Source organism: Populus alba, chromosome 2 (genome assembly GCF_005239225.2).
Source record: "Populus alba chromosome 2, ASM523922v2, whole genome shotgun sequence".
Lineage (NCBI taxonomy): Eukaryota > Viridiplantae > Streptophyta > Magnoliopsida > Malpighiales > Salicaceae > Populus > Populus alba.
The window spans coordinates 7,146,147-7,169,554 of record NC_133285.1 but is presented as its reverse complement, the minus strand read 5'-3'; the positions used below and the strand labels follow the sequence as shown (position 1 = coordinate 7,169,554).

The following is a 23,408-nucleotide window of genomic DNA, read 5'->3' as shown; positions in this document are numbered from 1 at the left end:
ACTTCAAGTGGTGCCCTTACATGATTTGTAGACTTCAAGGGGCGCCGGCGCCCAAATCGGACAGGGATGTCAAGCAAATCTTCAATGTGCGCTCTCAGAAACCCAACCAGAGACCATGCTGTCATCCATGGGCTTCAAGCCCCCGCATGATCTAGCAACTGACTCAAATAGTTTCTCTATCTCCGGTGCGCACCTTATGAATGATCGATTCCAAAAGTTGTATCTAGGGTTCTGCAAAATACACAAAGAAATCTACATGATAAACCTGCAGTTAATTCAGATCACGCAATGCAATATTCTAAAGAGTGATCACCTTGATGAGCTCGATGAAAGTAATCAGAAGGCCCCACGGATGCGGTCGATTAACAATTAGACGTTCCAAAAGAACTCTTGTAATCTGCTCTTGGATAATTTCCTGATGACGGCAAAAACCGAAGTAATGAACACAGGCATTTGATGCCACCAAAGTAACTAAATAAATCATTTAATTCATCAAAACTGAAAAAGCCTATTTCATAGATTCCTGAAATCTGGAAAAGAGGCCTTTCAAGTGCCCTCATCAGATATCCACCAAAATACCTCTCATGAAAGCACTCTCCTTGATTTTAGATTACAAGGGGTTATTATCAAGAGGGTGCCAGAGATATCTCACAACTACGAGTACATCTTTGGAATTAAAAATCCATAATAGACCCTGATTCAAATTTTAAGTGCCACTTACCAAGTTATACAACTAGATTCCGTGATTTGGAGGTGTACTTTTCAGAAACTAGATAGATGTGACAGGACAAGATAGAAGACACATTTGCAGCAGCAAAAACCAAACAAAAACCATATTTTACCTGGTTTGATTCAGCAAATAAGTAAAGCAAAACAAAGGAGAAGTAATGTGTGTGGTTATTTGGATAGCGCAGTTGATTAGCAACAGCATTTAGAAAGAGGTATCGGCCTTCTGTGTCTAGGTCCAGTATAAGCATCTGGTAGATATCTAAAGCAGCATCCACCAAAAATACAGCTAAAGGAACAGTATTTCCTGCCGATTGTCCATGAGATGTTCTTGCCTGCAGCTGCTGGATGGCCTATATAACAATAGAACTTCAGTGAAGCCAGTTTTTTTTTAAAAAAAAAAAGAAAAAAAGAAAATGAAGAGATAAAGATAAGAATCCATTGTTTTGCCGCCTATCCCTTTGCGTATGGAATTCCACCTGACTAAACTAAAAATCAACCAAACTTCAGAATCTAAACAGAACAAAAATGTCAATAAAGGGCATCAGCAGGGAAAGAAATGCAAGCATTCTCTCAAGGTATTTAGATCATTTTCTTAGTATGCTATCATCTTGTGCATTAGGAAAATTCTCTCACGGTAAGAGAAACTAACATTAACAATCCATATGGTAAAAACAAAAACGAGGCTACAATTCCAGACGTACAAACACAGAAAAACACCATACTGTACAAACATAGGTAACAGCAGATAGTCCGCGAGACAACAAGAGGACAACGCATGAAGAAAATGGCTAACAGAATACATGTTACCTGCATTCCAGCATAAAGGACAAGGGAGTTGATCAACGGTACATTATAACGGGTTCCGGCAGATGCAGCTTCACTAGGTGAAAGGAGCAATCTCTGCTTCAATTCAGTCAGGAATGAAGAACCCTGTTGCCTAGTCTGCGGACAGATTCAAATTAAATAACTAAGAAGTTCTATTCAAATTAAAAACTAACAAGGATGATATCAAAACAATATGCGGCAGGTCAGGATGTGAATGCTTATAATGGTGTGTAGTGTGGGAAATAGAACAAAAATTGTCAAGCACAAATGATTACAGCAAGTGATAAAGCTAATGGATGTATATGAAGAAACACGAGTGTTTTTATGTAGTTCAAGAACCAAGAGAAAACATCAAACTGTAGCATAGAGAGGGCAAACAGAAAATACCTTGAGATACTCATCTACATCAGCTTTCATCTGCTTTACTTTAAGAGCTGCATCAACCTCGGAGAGAATGTGAGGAGGTTCCCTAATTTCCGGAAGCAAATCAATCTGAAAAATTTAAACAAAGAACCATACCCTCCGAGATCAAATTACACAACCATGAAAGTCACGACAGGATTTGTTAGATAAGTAATTGATTATTGAATAAAAATAACAGACCTTTAAGTTGGGAGTCGATGGATCTGGAAGCCTCATATTGAGGGGGAAAGCACTAAGAATAATATTACGCATTTGTATGCAGCTTGGAGGAATCACATCACAGAAAGTGAAATGGTAATCACAAAGGAACTCAGGGAAATCATGTAGCAGCACCAAAAGCACCCTAAGTGTACCTTTATATAGCAAGTGAACCTACAAAAAGGAACTAGATCAGACACATCATATTAAGTTAACGATGAGCTGCAAGAAATGGGTTGAATGCAAGTGACATACTGGCACTGCCAGCTCAGCATTCCTCAAATAGGGCTCCAGGAACTGAAACAAGTCTACCAGCAACCGCTGAACATAGGGCCAGCCCTTCTGTGCATTTCCTATGAGCAATCTTGGCATGAAACTCCTATGACTCACCAATGAGAGCCATACATAGCTGCAGAATCATTTTGACCAAATAAGTGATGCATGAAAGGCAAGGGAAAAGGTACATTCTGAATGTAAATTGCCAACTCTGAATAGATAAAATCTATGGCACAACAAGCATGACAGATGAAGAACTCGATCTCTTTGCTCGTAAGTTAAAAGAATCCTAGCTGTGAATGGAGTGGGGAACAATGCACATCACAAAAATTTGGTTCTTCCCATGTATTGCATAACATTGGAAGCTTGTAAAAACGTGGTATGAGCATTTATTATCTACCATCAACATTGTACCTCAAACATTGTTGACACTTGTTCTTTATCACCAGGGAAAAAACCTGACAGAACTTTCTACACCAGTTAAGAAAACCACAGCATTTATCGACAGGACTTTGAAAATCCAATTTATCGACAGTATTGAAACTGCATTCCTCATATCAGTGAAACATTATACAAGATCGCTCACCATGATATGCTGGATTCACTACCATCAATATTAGAAATTCAGAAAGAAACTTCCTTGCATGTAATTATAGGTGGCTACTGTCTTTCTTGAAAACATCACTTCCCAACTCATGATTTTAGTAATGGAATTTTTCCCTAGGGTCAACTTTGAGATCTGTTTCCTCCCTTTGTTTCTGTTTCGAAGGAGGAAGGAAAGGTATACTCTTGTTAAATCAAGAACTGAAAGGATCATTGAAGATGGTCAAAAACTGAGAATGGTCTAGATGCAAATAAAGAAGTCTGTTATCACGGAACAAGCCTAAACATAAGGACCAGAAAAGAACAATTTTACACAACCTTCCCAGTATGTTAAGAGGGTGTAACTGAACAAGGCATCTAGCAAGTTAGCAAAATTGTATTCTTGTATCCTACTTTAAACCATGGTCTCCAACCTATATACTTCTGTTATGGATGCCTTCTTTTATGCCAGCTACTTTACAAAAAGGAGCTCAATGTACCTTTCAGGATATTGTTATATTGTCTACGATCTTATCAAATAGTATTAGCTAGTAGTTGCACAGTTCATGATACAGACCTGAAACCAGGAACTTTAAGGGGCTGCAGATTGTGGAATGCACCAGCAAAGGCTGTCAAGATCTGTAGCATGTGCAATTAACATCAGTGAGCATATGCTTCTTTGATTAGGCACAATGATGTCTGAGGAGTCCACATAAGCAATACCTGAAAGTTTACACCATCGACAACAGGCTCTGGGGAAAGGAGATCTTGAAGCCAACTTATAAACAATCTGAAATATGGTCTTGCATTAAAAGAATTTTTCTTGTCCTCTGAATCCTTTTGTATGAATTTCACAGTGATGGACAAGATCTGTTGAAATACCATAAATATCAGGAACAATATAAAAGTCTACGAAGAAACAGAGCAATGGTAGTGATTTTGCTCCAAGATAAAATTCTAATGATCTTGATGTAACTGAAAAATGCAAGCCCCTATGGATAAGATTTACCTTTGACAAAGGAAAGAGTTTACTTGATCCCTGCTCCACCTGATGAGACGAAGTATAAAACGAAAGATGTTACAGCATCATAAACTAAATACAAGATCAAAGAAACAGCAGTACAATGCTGTTAATTAGCATAAAAGCTTACCTTTAGGATTGCAATGACCAATTTTGCATAGATATCAATAACAAGGAAGGAGAGATTCTGCATTTGATGAGGTGATTGCAGTACACTGGAATTGATCACCTCAGAGGACAAGCAGTGTGCAACAGAGAGCTCCTGAAATATTTTGTAGAAATTATAAAATTGCATCTTGAACATTATCCCTGAAATATAAGTTAAAAGGAAAGGAAAAGTACCATGAGTACGCGAAAAAAGCGATCTGTCATCTCGTCCCCCTTCAGCAATCCATTTCGATGCAGCTGCAAGATGTACTGGGCAGAAGCTGCATCATTTGCACCAGGAAGTTCACATATCCGATACCATTCCGCAAAAAGAATGGAAACCTACATTTCACAAGAACATTATAAACATCTGAAAAATACCAGAAAAAGCATTAAGAATTTCCACACACACTTGCCAACTATTAAAGCAAAACAAAGACAACACAATGGAGATACATGTCATCATTAAGTGATGTTTGTGTTGCATAAGAGTGGTTCAGAGAGATCAATGTATTCTAAAAATCCTTTTACCAATAAGAAGATCACATGGTCCCGTAAAATCTCAATGTATCTTCCAAGAAATGACCTTAGAGAAGCTCAAAACACTTTGATCAATCTCAGACAGCAAGTGGCATCGCTGTCAGGTTTCAGCAATTACAGCAAGCTAACAAAGCAATAGACTTCCCCAGGTAAAGTAAGGAAAAAAAAAAAAACTGCTTGCAGATGCCAATTAGAGAAAAATCTAAGAGCCCTAAACTCCTCATTAAAGTATTTGAGCTCCCGATACCTGCTCATGAAAACCATCCGGTTCCACAGGTTCAGTGTTGCTATAATCTTCCCTGCTAGCTATCAACTGATTGGAAGGCTGTTTCCAAAAAAAAAAAAAAACAGAGTATGAAGTTCAAGAATCAGACCAAGCACAAAGGGGAGTGATGTATAAACCATGCAATCCCCACTGACTTTGTCTCTAGACTGTCTTGTCTTGTCCTCCTTTCCAAGAGCTGGACTAGTTAGAGTAGCTGCATTGACACCAGGATTCCTAGCAATCTCAATAAGCTGTTGTAATGACTCGGAAGATCCAGGTTTTGCGGCTAGCTGCAAGTCAGAACCACCAAGAAAAGTCAAACAAAACAGTGTATAATGAACTCCTAACATAAAGATCTAAGAATACAACCTTGGCCAGAGCATCGACAAGATTGTGGAGTTCAGAGATGACACTGGATTCTTCAACAATCAAAGCTTGGATGAGGGAAACAGCGAAGTCCGTTGCAGCCTCTGTTCATTTTATGGAATTAGTTAATCAAATCAAGTGCGATACTGTCTACCCATTATACAATAAGAATTCCCTAGACGTACTATTCCTTCCCCCATCAATGAGTTTCGCCATATGAACATTGTACTCTGCAAGGTTGAGCAATTCACTACGCATAAGGCCAAGGGTAATATCTTTATTGAACTTTCGCTCCTCGTCTGAGTAAATCACCTGTAAAAGTTAGAAAACTGGTGTAATTAACATCCATAAATGCAAATAGAAGAACAATTAAACAAGATCAAGACAAGAAAAACTTGTTATCGTTTGAATTAAAGATGAAGAATATAAGTTACTGCATCTGGACACTGAACTCGCTCTGCTACCAAAATTCATGACTATGATACAACAGAGCTAGAGAATGTCATGCATAACTTAATATGTAAAAAGTCAGTAAGGCATACCCAGCTAGTGAGTTCTTTAACCACAAGCTTGCACACATCACGAATAGCAGCCAGAATAGCAAGGCAGGCATTAACGTGAAAACTGTTTGATGCATTCTCATATAAACCCTTGAAAACCTGTATGACAATTAGAAAAACTCAACTCATGAAAAACATAGAAAAAAACTATGAGCAATTGTTTAGTTCAATGGATATTAGAACAGCCAGAAGAAATCATTAGTGAACAAGAAGCAGCAAGCCAGCAACCACTATAGCCAGACAATAGAAAATATCATAAGTAGTCAATGAAAACCTTTTGTGCTACAGCCAAGGCAGCCTCATCTCGACTGACACATCTACTTATGATTTCAGGAACCTCTGCAACTAACCCCTGACACCAAAAGGACAGTTATATTTTAGATGACCAAACTCAAATTCACATAAAAACAATAAGAGATGTAAGAAAACTAGGTGTGGTCAGAAGAATATAATTCAGAACCATATCAACAGATAGTGTAAAAGGATACAAAATTAGATGGCAGTCAAGAATGTGTGATTTGGTAGCAACACATACCAAAAGGAATGGAAAAAAGCAGTACCTGGATTTCAGCTTCTCTAGAATCACTAGTCACCAAAGTCTCCAACTGCAACCATATAAGATGGGATATCAGCAGAAGAATATAACCTTTTTCAGTGCAACAACTAAAACAAGTACATGCAAGATCAAACATCTTTGCAACAATGACATCACAGAGGCCTCTGGTTACAAATGCATTCCCTATCCCTCTTAGCCTAATTGGGAAGATAAAACATTTGACCTGGGTGCATATATATATTCTTCTCCCAAAACCATGTCCGAAAGAAAGGATGGGTGCATCTTACATAAAAACAAACATGCCTAGGCATACAACTAACCACTTGCTCTGAAACATAACAATCAATAAAATGGATGTGGCAATTTAGACACAAGCAAAAGGATTCAAACAAACCTTCTGCGCAATAATCTGGTACTTGTCCAACGCATCCCTAGTGTTCAATGAAGCATCTGCAATGCTACTCCCAACACGCTCAGAAGCAACTGAAGAAGATGATGGTTGAGAAGAAACTCCCGCTTCCTTCAGACAAAAAGGTACCACAAATTTGAAAAAAAAAAAAAAAAGGCCCCAACCATGTTGAAACAGAAGTAGCAAAATTTCTTCCAACCTTTACAACATCTGAGGATTCCACTGAAATAAGTTCAGAGGAAGTGGTAGCTGAAATTGAAGCACTGGTGGAATTGTTTTCAAAACTTTGTTGGATAACACCATCAGCCGTCGCACTATGAATTGAAGCAGCACTGAAACATAAAATGCAGAATTTTGAAACTTCAGCATTCAAAATTTTGAAAAACCAGAAATATCAAGTAAATAACCATAGAACACCTAAGAAGTGCAGCTGAATTAGATTCAATAGCTTCTGAAGCCACATCCAATGAAACTGAACCGTATGCACTAGCAGGACCAGTAGCACCAGAAGAAGCAGAACCCGTAGGAATGACATTTGAGCTCTGGCTAGATTGGTTTTGCCATGGAAGCCGAACAAAATCCTGCATACAATAGGGGAAAGGAAGGAGGGAGTTCAGGGAGGGAATTATTAACTTTTAAGTGCTTTCTTTCTGAGAACCACACATACCATACGGAAGAGATCAACAGGCATTTACCTCATAAACTCGCTGTTGAGAGACAGTCAAGTGACCAGGCTTCGGGCGAAGGGCCTCAGGTACAACACCCATAGAACTTTGGGTGTACATGTTTGCATCAAAAAATGCTGGACCAACACCATCTCTATGCTTCCTTCTTTGAAGTTGTTGAGCTATTTCCGTGTCAATGGTTTGTATGGCCTGCATGAAACACCCGTTACAAGAGGACTACATTAATCTACCACATCTTTGATCAGATAGTGTAGAGCTATTTCGTGATGGTTTTTTCATATTATTTACGAGAACAAGCCCAAACTAATATTGATTTCCTGCATACCATGTTTGGTTCTTTCTCAACACAAGAAAACACATAACTAGAATGAAAATAATGACTGGACGAGGATAAGCAACCAGCCAAGAATAGAGAACATTAGCCAACAACAAACAATACCAAAGCAAAAACCTTACAAACTAGAACTTAAATTCTACTGAAAATTAGCTAAAAACACTCCTGAAAGTGTCATAGAAGCAAAGTTCCATATGGAAACCAAAAGGACCACCCGATACCACAATTTCCTCAAATGTGAATAATTTTTAAGATTCAGGATTTTAATTCCATCCAATTAACTGTTTAGTGCCCCTAAAAAAAGGTCTAATATATCCTACTCTCCCAGAGTAACTTCATATACAGCCATGATATGTTGCAAGGACTCCACTTTGTCCAGTCACATCTGTGTTGACATGATGCAAGTAAATTGGGAGACACCAACAACAAGCAGCTTATAAATCTTGATGGCAGAGACAAAAGAGAATGCTGTAGGCATTGAGAGAGAGGGGGGGGGGCAAGATACTAAATAACAAAGAGGGTTTTTCAGACAGCAGTAAAGAGTGAGCAAAACAGTAGCATTTAAACCAAGGATGACAAAGCCAACCATTTTGTGTATTCAAATTGCCCAATCTTTAAAGCATGATTTTATAATGAAGGAGTTGCAACAGTTTTGAACTAACCTGAATAAATACAGCCCTAGTGTAAACAATGCCCAATTCAAAATGAGTCTATTGCTGGTAAGCAGAAAATCCAATATTCTAAAACTTGATCAATATGTGGATATTCATGGTTAACACATTCCCTTGTTCATTTCCAAATTTTGGACAATGCCGAGTCATCATTTCCTAAAATTTAAAATTTACCGGTTTTTACACTTGGATCACACCTGTTGCACATGCCCAAGTCCAAGCAACATAGTCAATGATACATGTCAGGCTCTTCATCCAACACCAACAAACAGGTGCTTCCAAGGAACACCTTAACTAACCCTTGCCTACTCTAAATTACTACTGGGATCTTGACATGAGCACCACAAATGGGGGAGAGCCAAAATCATTAACTAGTATAGACATGATATATAAATTATATGCACGCCACATTACTCAAGAATAAAAACACCCCCAAACTAAGAAGAGGTTAATGACGTAGGTGTATATCAAAGCTAAAACCAGAACCTTATCAGTAGCAGCTTGTTCAATCACTGCACACCCAAGATCAAGGTTATCATTAGTAACAAGTTGCACAGCATGCTCCAGAATTTCACTTGTTAAGGAGAAACCCTGAACTGAATTCCTTAGCTGACTTGATATTGAACTACGTAATGGCTCCTGGCAAACAGAGAACACCAATTTATTGTACTGAGAAAAAAGAATATCAAATAAAATGATCTCGCTTCAAGTTCCAAATAAACAAAGGAGAAAGAAGAGCTACGAAGTTCTGTGACAGAAAAAACCTTGCATGTGACATGAGCTAAGCTTCCAGCCAAACTGGCAACCATTAAGTGCGCTGCATTATATATTCGTGTTTCATCGGATTCCATGGCATAATCCTATAATTGAGTAAGACATGATTGGAAGGCATTAGAACATGTCTGAGAAATAACAATGTTAAAAGTTTCTAAAACACGTGGATATATTTGATTCCAGATAAAATGCTATGGTTAAGAGACAAAATATAAATGTGTTAGCAACCGAAGAAAAGAGAATTTTGATCAAGATGAGATGACAGCGCCTGTGGAGCTTGCTGCCAAGATAGATACAGCACACCCCGTTATATATGGCACTAAATTCTTTGTTTAAGTCAACGTCCAAACCTTCAAAACAAGCTCTTTTGTTGTCTGTGTTGCAATAGAAACACTTCTCTGAACAATACCAGACACAATATCTTTGATGGCTCTGTCCATTACAGCAGGAACCAGTCTGTAAATTGTTAATGAGATAAAGACTATCAGACAAACACGAAACAAAGTAACTATAAAGCATGATGAGAATAATGTAGAAACAGTTTGAACCTTTGAAAATGCACATTTAAGCCCCAAGAATTTAACTTCTGATTGATAATAACATGAGTTCCAATGTTAGGTATTGCTGTGGGAAGCTGCAAACACCAGAGAACTTGTAAATTAGAGACAAATAAGTCAGTCCATTGTCAGAGTAACAGCATATGAACTTCAATGCACCTGACTAGCCGGAAAGGTTGACTGGGATGGAGTAGCTTGGAATAGTCCTTGTGCAGAAGGGAGCTGATCAGACAAGCCTAATGCAGCTAGTTTTTCATCCTCCATCAATGTACCAGAAGAAAGATGGACAGGAGAGGTGTACTTAAGACACCAAGCAGATTAAACCTCAGAAACATATCAACAGCTGCTTAGAAAAAAATAGAAAACCAAATGCACACAAACCTGAGATAGCATATGAGTATGAACGCCAGAATTAGGTGGGCCTGCAACCTCAAGTGGTAGCTCAACATGATTTAGGGGAGATATAATTCCAGATTTAACTTCTGGAAGCATCTGTGGTTGGGATGCTCCTACATCTTTATTGGAAAAATCAGGATTCCCTTCGATTTCCCTTTTCCGGTCCTTAAGAAGAGAAGTTGGTGCTATGTCCTTCATATCAACACCAAGGTTCTTGAACAAGACCTGAAGTGCCAAAAGAATATTATTGACAAACAACCAAAAACAGCATCATCATAGTAGGGCTTCTATAACAAAACAAAATGTACATGCAGTTGGCAAGTACTGATTGTATTCCAATACCTCTATGTCAAATTTGAGGTTCATTTTCAAGTTCGGCATTGAGTAGATCTCAGCCAGCAATCCAAGAATGCCCATAGTCCAAGGATTAGGGGGTTGGTATGCTAGACTGTTTTGGCAAGGCTCTAGAACCTGCAGCAAGTAACAGACTGTGAGAATTATACAGCAACCAAATTCAGAGACATTCAAATTGTCAACATGTGTACCTTGGATGTAAATGGTATAACTGCAATCATCAATCCCTTCTCATATGCCTGCCCAACGACAAGATTAACTCAAGTGAATATATGATTCTTAATTGATAAAAAATAAAGATGAAAAAGAAAAATCTAATGAGACTTGTTATTATTGAAGAACACCACTTCTCCATCTAAAAGAATCACCTCCATGATCAAAGACTTGGGATCTATCTCACGTGCCCTCAGAACTTGGTTCCTTCCAATAGTTAATTTCCCAAGCCAGCTTCCCAAATTTTTAAGCAATGAACGCTCTTCTGAACTAGATTTTATAAGCTCTGATCCCAAAAGAACCTGAAAACAGAACAAAAGGTAATACTTATCTATTCTACTTTTAAACTGAAAAGGACTTATTCATGCTACTTGATTTTCAGAAAATGAAGTTGCTTAACAATGTCCAGAGCACAAAGTACACATCATGACACAAACCTTGCAGTTTTCATACGAGGCTTGGACAATCTCCTTATTTAAAGCCTTTGAATTAACTTTATCAAGGAACTTCAAGTACAAATCATGAAAATTGGGCTCAATGCTTGCTCTGAATGAAAACATTAACCAAGACCAATAAGGAAGAGGAAACAACACAAATAATTAACATATTACTTAAAAATAGAGATAAAAATGCATAGAAACGTTTACACGAACTAAAGAATTGGGAAAGGAAAATGGGGAGAGGGCTCTGACCTTTTCATGACCATGTACTGTGCAAACCAGGGATAGTACTGCTCCTTTAGTAATTCAGTAAATTCTTTTGCTTTAGCTTCAACATTTGCAACTGAAATATTATTAATCATGAATGATACTTTGTCATGAATCTCTGATCCTGGAGCCTGTAAACAAAAATTAAAACCAAATAACTACAGCGCAAAAGAAAATATGAAATTATTTATTTTTATTAATATATTATTTGAAAGAGAAGTAGAAGAAATTACAAATAAAGGCTTAGGACTCCTTCATATAAGGAATGAATATGAAAACAAAATAAGTCAGAGAAATTAATAAGAAATTAACTTTGCAATGTTAAAGGCCATCAGAAAAAATTCCTGCAAGCAGAACACCATGAGAAGACCAAAATTAAATTATATCCCACAACAGCTTCTTTAAGAGTAATTTTTTTAGAATTCTCTAGTTTTAAACGTAGAAATATTCCAGATTCAAGGACCATTCTCTTTCCAAGCCACAAATGCAAGGGTAAAAGCTCCTCTACCCACTTGGAAACACCCACCTATTTATCCAACAAAGGCTAAGGGCTTGCTACGCAGCAACCTTATTAGCAAAACCATACAAAGAAAGCTTCCCAAATGCTAAATAAAGATGACACTCATCATTACATGGTGTGCTGTGCCCCCCATAGCATACAAGAAAAGGAAGATTTCGGGAAATATTACATGGTAAAAGTTAGAATAGATGGCTCAGCTCAACCCCTTGTGAAACAAATTGCCACTGTAGAATTTGAAGACTTCAAAATGAATACCAATTTTTTGAAACTTCCTAACTTCAAAAGAATAGAAAGGGTAGCTCCATTCAAAGTTTAATACTTCAATGACCAAGAAACTTTTTCTTTCCCAAATAAGTTATCAGCATAAATAAGGTGTGAGGATAGTAGTTGCAAGTAAAAAAAAATCCCTTGATGGATAAAATTAATAGGGGAAATAAGGGCAGTAGCTCGTATTCAATTTCATACTTAAAGGGGCCTCTACACATCTCTAGAGAAAAAAATTGAATGCTACCATAGGCCTCCATGCATTCTCTGTAGAAAATACTACTACTTATGTGAGAATACAACAAAACATAGTACCTCTATTGGTGTTTCTCTTCTCTCAGCAGCAGCCATAAGTGTTTCGATGTTCAATGCAGAGCCAAACCCTGTATTGAATATTGATTTGTATATAATGCTGACCAAAGCATATTTAAAACAGTTGAAGGTATGGTAGCTTAATGTAAATATCATGATCATTTAATGAGCTTACTGGTGGAGGTAACTCGGGAAGGACGTACAAAACCAGGAGAAGACAACAAAGCCGAAGAAGTAACTGTACCCTGCAATCACAACTTGAGAATACTATGAAGAACTATAGGAATGAAATTCAAATATTAACCCCATCACATTAATTGATAGCGGAGGCTACCTTCTGAATGCTAGAAACATCACTTGAAGGGGCAACTGAAGATTGCACACTGGAAGATAGAAATTGTTTACTCTCATTAAATGGAGCCACAGATGCAAATTGTTTAGTCTCATTAAATGGAGCAGCAGATGCTTTCAAACGGTCATCAAGAGAACTTTCATGTCTCTGTTGAAGATGGAGTGTAGAGGAAAGCTGCTGCCCAGCCTGTTGAATGTTAATGCTATTTGACTGCAATGATGACACAAGGTTAGAGAACAAAACTAAAAATGTCTGTTTCAATAGACAAACAAATTTGAAACAGAGGCAGTAATGTATTGATAAGACAATGCAATAGGATCAGGGAGCTAGAGGTACAATGGTCCCAGTGAGAAGCAGTTGCAGAGATGGTGGTGCCAAGAGTGTAGTGCTAACATGCAAATTTAAAGTTTAACCTGAACATGGAACACCAGCTCAAAATGTCCTCGATCACCTTAATTTTATTTCTTTAGGAGGGTAGTCAAAATACAGACTATTAATTGGAGCACTAAACATCCTTGAAAAAAGTTATGAGATATCTGATGCATTGAGACATCCAGAGAATGTTAGTTGCAATCCATGGTTGAAAATAAAATGAAAGAAGAATCAGATGTGCTATGATTTATATATTTTGCAATAAAGAGATGGGCATGTATGTGTGCCCAAAACTCCAGCTCCCTGACACTATTGCACGGACTTATCACCAATTGCTACTTCTACTGCAAATATGTTTCTGGATTGAAAACAAAGGTTAATAACAAAATTTAAAAAATTCCACCACATCAAAGAAACTACTTTTGATGTGAATTTTAATCTAAATATCTTAGATGGAACCCTTGCCAAATCTTCATGTATCAAGTTTCCATCATTTTAAACAAAATTATGTCAAATATCTTCGGAACATCTCAGGTGATATGCTTGTCAAACATTCATGAATCCAGTTAAAGTTATTAATGCATAAGACAAAAGAAGGAGCACAAATTCTAAGCATCAAAAAAATAAACACAGTTCCTAACCTCTCCATTTACTGAGGCAGCCTGAGACAAGCCATGGTGATGAGCAGCAGAAGCATTGTTAATTCCATCTGATTCCAAATGCCCTGACGAAATCCTGGCAAGTGCTCGTTCAATGAAAGCAACAAGCTCAGCATGAGTGCCACGCAGATGCGATATTTGTAAGATGTGATTGCAATACTGTGGCCATTCAATCAAACGATCCACGAACTTCTCCAAAGCCTTGGTCCCAAACACAAACATCTGCAAACAGAGGTCATACATGACATTATATATATGCATATATAGATAGATGGATGGATGGATGGATTGGTCGAATGTCGCTTAGGGATGATGACAGACTTTGGAATCTGGAGGTTTCCGAAGCGCATCTAAAACACCACGCAAGGCAATCCCAAGAGTGAGATGAGTAACAAGCTGGTGCTTGATAACAGAACCTGAAATGCAATTCAAAAACACGACCACATAAATCTGCTGAATACATTCCAAATCACATTTATTTGCTTAAGTATGTATCTCAAGATTACTTAAAGCAGGTACAGAAACTTCAAGCCAAAGTCATGCAGATATTCACAGCTTCATGCCTCGTGCTACAAAAATGCAAATACCAGTAGCAATCACAGGCAAATAGATATCTGGTTTTATAAATGGATTTCCATTCAAGCAGTAAGCAATCAACTTCTTCAATCAAGTTGTATGCAATCAAATAAAAAACATATGCTGCAATGCAAACTTATATCAGCTAAACTACATAGAATTCATCACAATATTTTTTTTGAAAGAATGATACAAAAATACCAAAAAAAAAAAATAGGTGTGCATTTGTGAGTTACACGTATCAAAAATCAAATACCATAACATTTTTCTACAAAGGGGCCATATTTTGGACAAGCAAATACATGTTGAAACTCCAAACTCATGGACAGGCAAAAGGAGGTTCAATATGATTAAAAACAATTAAGTATATGATAGCAGAGTTAAAATAGTCCAAGCAGCACCACGAACTTGAGCTCTTAAGCATTATTATTAAGACACGGCCAATCAAGGTGACTTGATACCAGGAATTGGACTAGAAGGCTAGAAAGATGAGCTATGCTATTAACTTTAACCTCTAAAATGAAGCTCACCAAAAAGAAGAGCAGCAATTTTTAGTTGCCTTTCTGGATATTTTGGGAAGAATCTATATTCTTCAAATAGATTGCCAATCATGCACTCAAAAATCAATTGTTCCCTGTAAGTGATTTCAACAAGTGATTAGTCGTACCACTGAAACCAAAAGTCTTTAATAGGACCCACAAACAAAATAAAAAAAAATAAACATCAAAATAAAATATCAAACACCAAAACCCTCAAATGAGCACCACAAAAATCATCTAAAACTTAGATGATACAGGTCCAAAAAGGTATCGTCAGCTTTCACACTAACACCGGATTGAAACTATTTTTCATACTTGTCTATCAAAAAAAACACTAATAAAAATAACTACAATCATTTCAAATGCTTGGCGGGGACAGACGTGTGCAGGGTATGCAAAAAAAACAATTCAGGATGCATGAACAAAAACATGGAGTAAGAATCAAACATAATTCTACACCAAAAATTATTGTGGTTAGTATAATTTTACGGCTAACTTCCAACACTCTATAAAGGCACATTTATTATAATTAGATTACTAATAAAGTTTAAGGACATGGGATGTAGATTGCACCACGTTCCCTTAAATTTTTTATTTTTTATTTTTTTTGCTAAAAAATATTATTTTTTTTTTATGTTTTCATATCATTTTAATGTGCTGATATCAAAAATAATTTTTAAAAAATAAAAAAACATTATCTTTATGCATTTCTAAATGAAAAACACTTTGAACCACAACCGCTACCACAATCTCAAACACACGTAGTAAAATTCCAAAAGAAGCAAATGCTTTATAAAGATTAACATTATACCTTTTCACAGAAGATTCCTTGAATCGAGCAAGCATTTGAACCATGGAATCTATTGTCAGATGACCAGAAAACATTTGATGGAAATAAGAGTTTGCCTCTGCCTCAACATCATCCGAAAACCCATCAGGGGTAGATGAATCTGCCGAGCTACCATTCTGCAGCCTTGGATTAGAGTCCATAACTGTTACATGCAACCTTTCCATTTCCTCAGAAAGTTGGGTAGATATAACTAAGCTGGTATGGGCTTTAAGGACCTGAAAAGTATACAGAGATTTAGAATATCACCATGCAATTGTATGGGGAAGACCAGAATAAATTAAGTGTTGAGGTTAGAACCTTCAGGAAGGATGAACTAGTCTCTGAATAAAGATTCACAATGGTACTTTGAGGATGAATAGGTTTGGCAGAAAAATCCTGTGATCCACCAGGCTGAATCTCCTTGAGAAACTTGAGACATTCCTGCACAGTTGGAAAATACACACCATGTCATGTATAGCTATTTCCATCGCTAAACCGTAACTTAACTTAGCCATAGTAAAATGCATTTAAAATCCCAGAGATAAGATTTGGCAAAACCAAAAATTATTGGCACCTTCATGAGGAGTTTAGAAGGACAGCTGAACATTACCTCGAAGAATGAATCCTTGTATGTAATTAAATTATTACCCAGCCACTTTTCAAGGTCTATAAGCTCTTTTCTTGAAGCGAGGGCTGCTAATCTGATACCAGAAGGAAAGGGAATCGTGTCTAACACCGATGACAAAATCTGCACAAGGAACAAGAAATATGAGCTCAGAATTAATCATGCACAAAACTAGCAACAAAGAAGCATAACTAAAAGATGAATCCAGAAATGATTAGATCAGTAAGAATAATGCATGGTTATGGAAAAAGTTCCCACAAAATGGCAGCTTCAAAATTTTGCACAAGGTGATGGAATAGAACAGAAAACAAGTCATGAATTCTCTCCATTTACCTTTAGCTCTTGGCAAGCATCCAATATCTCAGTCATGATGTTTGGTTCAACATTGTGAGCATCTACAAATCCCCGCAACACAAGATTAGGGTTCAGATGCCAGAGGTAAAGCATCATACCACTACCAGCAGCACTTTTGATTATAAGAGGGAAAACCATAAAAGACACTTCATATTGGAGGAGGCTGTAGGCAGTCTGCAATAAGAGAGGTAAAATTGATCAGCCAAATAAATATGTAGGATATAATTTGAAGAATCATGAAAAAAACAAGAGAAGTACATTGATATGTGACATCCCAAGAAGCAACAGTTCTGGACAGTGTTTGAGAGGATACTCAAGCATTGATCGGACAGAACTAGCATGACCCCTCTCAGCCAATTGACAAAGCATATCCAAAAGGTCAAGGCACACCCACGCATGATTAGAATGCCCAACTTGAAGCTTATGGCCATGCAAAGAATCAATATAGTTCTGCAAGAATAGCAAATAACTTTTAATTATCAGAACAGGGATTACCTCAGAATGGAAGCAAAAAAAAAGAGTAGAAAGGCACCATACCAGCTGCCTTCCAGAATGGGCAAAGGTGAACACTTCTGGTGGTGCCAGTACTGCATGTTTCAGAAAAGATAGCTGACCTTCAGTATTCTTCCAAAGAGACCCATAGATGGCATGGAGAGGGAACGGATCCTGCAAATATCAAAGATACAGATTCATAACCAGAAAACAAAAATCCCTGTTTAAGCAATAATTGGCACCCACATGGGCCATTAGTTAAAAATATTGCTTGAGAATCATATATGTTAATGATGATCATGTATGTTGCAGCTGTAATTAGCAACGGGGAATGGAGGTGGCCACATCCATGAACAGATGATATGGTGAAAATTCAGAGTGCTATATGTGGCATTATATCTCCTTCCAATGGTGAAGATGACAGGGTCTTATGGAAACCCACTCCTGGAGGTAACTTTACATGCAAAAGTTTGTGGGGATCAATAAGAGCAGAGAACTGTAGAGTTGAGTTGTTTAAGCTGACTTGGGGTCCTCTATATGTACCTAGACAAAGTTTCAATGTTTGGCTGGCTATCCTAAACTGGCTTTATACTAAAGTTCAACAAGTGAGAGTGGGGATAAATATTGAGCCCCTATGTGTTCTGTGCAGTCAAGAGAGGGAAGATGGGATCATTTGTTTTTTACTTGCTAGTTTGCTAAAGATGCTTGGAGTTCTATTTTCCAATTGTGTGGAATTCAAAGAGCTGTAGGAGATTGGCAATATGAGTTTGATTATGCCGAAAGAATTTTGAAGAAGTGCTTTTCTTCTGTTATCCTCGGGCTTGCTTCGTGTGGGGTCATTTATTCTGTACGGAAGGAGAGGGATGTCTGGATCTTCAATGGAAAAGACTCCCAAGTCACTGTTGTAGATGCTCGGATTGTTCAATTGATTCAGTTTAGATTGTGCAATACGAGTTTTCTACATGAGGCTTGAAACAATCCTAAAATTTGCTGATCTCGGTAATTTGATCATTATCTGCTTCACTGTTTAGTCTTCATTCTAGGATTGTCTTTCTAGTGGTTTCTGGGCTTTGTAGCAGGTTCTAGTCCCCTGCTTGGTTGTTTCTTGATGAGATAAATATCATTCACAAAAAACAAAACAAAAAACCTTGTATATCCAGAAACAGATCTTGACTCGACTCTACCAGTGCAAGTATTTCACATATTACGAGGATGTACCTGGCATGTCTGTCTATATATAGACATCAGAAAGGAGAATGCCTCCTCATTAGGTATGTAAAATCCTTCATGATCCAGGTTTTCAATAACTTGAATCCAGTTAGTACCAGGAGCCTGTAAAAAAGCATAAATATGCAATGATTTAGGGAACTCCTCTTAGAAAATGTCACATTTAAAGCAAAAGGAAAAGATAATAAAAACAGAACTGAACTCACAAGTTGCTTGATAGTCTTTACAAGGACATCAATGTCCCATGAGCTTAACTGTGGAAGATCAGTTGTAATGTTACAACCAAGAGCCAAGCCAAACGTTGAAAATGTGCTCTGGTTGTCCTCAAGACCGGTAAGGTTGCGGGCAATTGTTCCAAGTATCTTAGAGATGGTAACTTCTGTCAGTGGTAGAAAAGGGGATAATATTTCTTTGCAGTGCAACACATCAAATGTGCATCCATAGCCTAACTCTTTCACAATATCTCCCAGGCTCATCTCCTCCTCCATTTCAGCTAAAATAGCATCAAATTCAGTATCTGTACTCCCATGGAAGAGATCCATATTCCTACAGAAACAAAAAAAAGCGCATTGCAGGTATTATAGACCACTGAGTTTTACAGTTATAGTCAATTTGGCCAGGTAAGAACAGAGACTACCTCAAAAAATTGGCCTCACGCCATTCATCAGAAATCAACGGAGTTAAAACAAAAGGGACAACATCTTTGGACTGCATTAACGACAACATCTGCATAAAGCTATCGACATGCTTGGAAAGCCCCTCAGACCGCTGGAGGAACATAACAATATTCTGAATTTGCTCAACAGAGTTCATTGGAACAGGATTTGCACACAATTCCTCAATTTTAGCCAAACAGAACTTCTTAGCTGAAAAACCAACAAACCCATCAATAACATGTACAATAAAACTCCAACCCAAAAAAGTGCAAGAAAAAAAACATTAAAACAACAACTCACCGAACATCCTGGTATCAGCATTCTCTGATTCAGAGAGCGCGAGACCGGTGCCAATTTTCTCAGCCACAGATAACTTCAATAAATTGGACAGCGTCTCTAAGAAATCTTCAGTGATCTCCGTACTTTTTAAAGACTGACAAAACACGGTAGCGAAATTGGGTTTGTCCAAAACAAACTTGAAAACCGATGCAAGTACAGGTTCCAAATGCATGTTTTTCAAGTCAGTCTTCAAATAATCCAAACATGTTTGGAGCGTCAAAATACTTCCTTCAAGTTCATACTCCATAAACTGCATTAATCCACGACACCCAAAAAAATAATTAAATTTAAAAACAAAAAAAAAATCGATTGTGACCTAATAATAACTAAATTACCTTGCATACTTAAAATAATTTATTATTTTGTTCCAAAGATAGCCGGTCAAGAAAAGCGTGAAATTTTAGGGTTTTTAGAAAAAAAATATTAAAAGAGAGAGAGAGAGAGAGATAAACGACCGATAGCAAAATTAGGGATAATAAAGCAATGTAAAGAAAGTACCTGGCAGAGGTCATGAAAGACGGAATCGACGTTAGCTTCGTTCAAGGAGTGAAGGAGGAACCGAATCTGACTCGGTACTGTTGAAGATAGCTCAATCATGGCGAGTGACTCGGTGAGTGAAAGATAAATTAGGATTTTTTAAGCTTTTTGGTTTTACAGTGAGAGAAAGCAGGCAGGTGGTGGTTCTGAAGATGTTTACACGAAAAGCAAACTGAGAAATGATGAAAGAGAGGTTCTCTTATGTTGAGTGTAATATTTTAGAGCAAATGACAAGTGTGGTATTTGTCTGGGTTTCGCGACGGTCACCATAGGGTGTAGGTAGGGATGAATATGTCGAGTTATTTACGTGCCACGTAGCGAACAAAAATGATTACCGCTTCTCTCCATGTTAAACTAGCAGGACTAACCGGTATTCGGCTAGCTTGGTGCTAAAACCAAGCCGAATTTATAAAAAAATAGAGGTGATTAAAAACTTACTAACCATGTGGATTGATACGGTGACTCGGTTCCCTCAACAAGATCAGATTAAAAATTTAATTGTTAATTATTAATTATTTTTTATTAAAATAATATTATCTTAATTTTATAAAAAATAAAATTAACTTAAATAATCCGATCAAAACTCTAACTTGAGTTTTGAGCATGTTTTATCATGGGATGAGGTTTAAAACTCTGCTTGTCTCCATTTTGTATTTGCAATTGCATGATCAAGAAAAATCATAATCATTGTCACTAAATTAATTTTTAATTCTAAAACAGTCCTCGTACTAAACAAAATTCTTTATAATCTTTAAATTGGTGACTTGATTAAGAGATTTTTATTAATTATTTTTATTTAATTATATAATAATAAAAATAATCACATGTAAGATTAATTATCAACCTAATACTTAAGGTGTGTTTGTTTTTAAAACGTGGTTTTTTTCCAAACTTTTCTGTGTTTGTTTGTCATTAGAAAAGTGCATTTTTTTTTTTAAAGTAAATTTTAAGAAAGTGAATTATTTTTCGATGTTTGATAATGTCTTGAAAAGTAAGTTGGAAAATATTTTTTAAGTGTTTGGTTATGTTATAAAAATTAAGCTGGAAAATAGCTTATTAATATTTTAATTTTTTTCAAATTTATTAAAATAATAAGGAACAAATCTTACAGATTAAAAAGTTGAATGAAAATGGAATTGAAAAAAATATAATTTCAAAAATAATCTCAAATAAAATAAATAATAATCAAAATAATAGAGATCAAATCTAACAAACAAAAAAATTAAAAGATGATAAAATTAAAATAATAATAATTACAATTTCATAAATTATTTTAAATAAAATAAGTATCAATCAAAAAGAATGAGGAACAAATTTGATAGATTAAAAATTTCAATTTAAAAAATGATAAGAAAAAAGTAAATAACAATCATAAAAATAAAGACCAAAGTTAATATAAAAATCAAATTAAATCAAATTTTAAGGGATGAATTTGAAGAAAAAACTATTCAAACAAAATATATAGCAATTAAAAGTTTGAGTATCAAATTTGACATGATCAGCAAATAATATGATATTCTAAAATTTTTCACAACTTCTGGAAAGTGTTCTCCATTTAAAATAAAAGGAAAACACTTTCCTGGAAATCAAGTCAAATTTTCCTTTAACAAGAAAGTGTTTTTCGTTGACCAACTTTCCTAACAGCAAATAAAAACAGGAAAATTTTGAAAAATAATTTTTTTAAAAACCACTTTCAAAAAACAAACACGCCCCTAATGTTAGTTTGTTTTCAAGAGCATCGTGAACTTGATGAGCTTTGCCCGATCGTCTTTTATTGTTGCATTTATTGGACTTGTGATTGTCGTGACCTGCCTATTAATATGACATAGAGCTTATAAAAAGGCTTTGAATATAAAAATATGAATCACCATCAATACTTATTTAGTGTGGTCGGACACTTTATTATGATGATTTTAATAGTAACCAAAGATTTATTAAAATTGATAGGTTTTAATCTACATGTCCTAATTTAGGACGAGAGTTTTCCCATGCATGCTAGAGGTATTAATACCTCTAAAAGCATTCATTTTGAAAAATGGTTATTCATTATCAAAATTTTGTTAATTTGACTAAATAGACCTATTTAGTGAGAGTCTCTTTCACTTAATAACAATAATTTTGATTTACATTCCATAAAATCAACTATCACTAACTATAATATTGACCTAATTATAGAAATCTATTTATGCCATACTTACACAAATATTTTCAATTATTTTCTTAACTTAAATAGCTAATATTTATATGAAAAATATTGATTCTAATGAGATGGTCCACCATGCTAACAAACTTAGAGCGTGTTTGGCAATGTGGTAGCGGTTACTTTTCAAATAACTTTTCGTGCCAAAATGCATGTCAATGATGTTTTTTCATTTTTTAAAAATCATTTTTGACATCAGTACATCAAAACGATCCAAAAAATACAAACCGCATTAAATTTTAGCAAAAAAAAAATTCAAATTTGTTGGGAACGCGGTTTGCACCGCGTTCCCAAACGCTTCATTAATCTTTATTGGATCTTTCATCCTTCAGTTTCTATTTTGTATTCAAGGATGTTAAGAATTTCTCTAAGAATCCACCACACCTATTATGGATTTTAAAATTACTTGTACTTCAAACCTTTTTTTTTTAAAAGAAAATAAACATGTCCATAATATCCTTTCTTTTCATTTTTATCCTTGTCATATAAGGTTATATTTATTATCTCATCATTGAGAATTTTTATGAGATCCCTCTGCATGACTACAACCAATAGACTTTTCATAATCGTTATCCAAGCTCATGTAGCTATATTTTGTATATGGAAAATTTTTAAAATTCTTTAGCTTATTTGACGAGACCTAGAATTATTGTTTGATCATAAAAATGTATATTTTTAAAGGTCATCATGTGAACCTCTTAAATTTAATTGTCGTATTAGTTCCAACCAATACAATTAAAATAGATTCATTTGTGTGACTACTATAACTAGATTTTTCATAATCATTATCCAAGTATATCTAACTATATTTTATATATGGGAAAATTTAAAAATTATTTAGCTCGTTTGATGAGACCGTGGAAACCAGGTTATTTTTTATTGTTTTCCCATGGATAAGGTTTATAGTTCAAACCTAAATAGATGCAAGTTTCATTAATTCATTTTGTTTTTTTTTTTACTTTGTAG

At 36.0% G+C, this 23,408-nt stretch overlaps 1 protein-coding gene across 2 annotated transcripts; it reads right to left on the bottom strand.

Moving 5' to 3' along the window:
* Positions 1 to 5: 5 nt before the first annotated feature.
* Positions 6 to 20,475, bottom strand: LOC118042137 (uncharacterized). 2 transcript variants are annotated; one of them, XM_035049714.2, is made up of 51 exons: positions 20,204 to 20,475; positions 19,667 to 19,955; positions 19,348 to 19,576; positions 18,917 to 19,256; positions 18,702 to 18,815; positions 17,529 to 17,657; positions 17,250 to 17,441; positions 16,971 to 17,165; positions 16,623 to 16,760; positions 16,331 to 16,453; positions 15,995 to 16,248; positions 15,175 to 15,278; positions 14,390 to 14,484; positions 14,051 to 14,290; positions 13,020 to 13,247; positions 12,861 to 12,930; positions 12,689 to 12,756; positions 11,575 to 11,720; positions 11,320 to 11,428; positions 11,038 to 11,184; positions 10,861 to 10,908; positions 10,658 to 10,786; positions 10,301 to 10,540; positions 10,079 to 10,219; positions 9,911 to 9,996; positions 9,713 to 9,818; positions 9,353 to 9,448; positions 9,075 to 9,227; positions 7,593 to 7,772; positions 7,315 to 7,478; positions 7,097 to 7,229; positions 6,883 to 7,008; positions 6,493 to 6,537; positions 6,207 to 6,284; positions 5,915 to 6,031; positions 5,558 to 5,684; positions 5,376 to 5,476; positions 5,162 to 5,296; positions 4,989 to 5,066; positions 4,397 to 4,543; positions 4,185 to 4,316; positions 4,043 to 4,081; positions 3,757 to 3,903; positions 3,611 to 3,672; positions 2,431 to 2,584; positions 2,158 to 2,349; positions 1,942 to 2,046; positions 1,537 to 1,671; positions 843 to 1,079; positions 314 to 415; positions 6 to 231 (listed from the first exon to the last, which is right to left on the bottom strand). In XM_035049714.2, exons 1-51 carry the CDS (start codon positions 20,300 to 20,302, stop codon positions 82 to 84), a joined length of 7,194 nt encoding a protein of 2,397 aa, XP_034905605.1. In that variant the 5' UTR covers positions 20,303 to 20,475; the 3' UTR covers positions 6 to 81. The 2 variants fall into 2 exon arrangements, with proteins under 2 accessions (XP_034905605.1, XP_073263693.1); XM_073407592.1 differs by having other exon boundaries at positions 7,097 to 7,211.
* Positions 20,476 to 23,408: the final 2,933 nt, after the last annotated feature.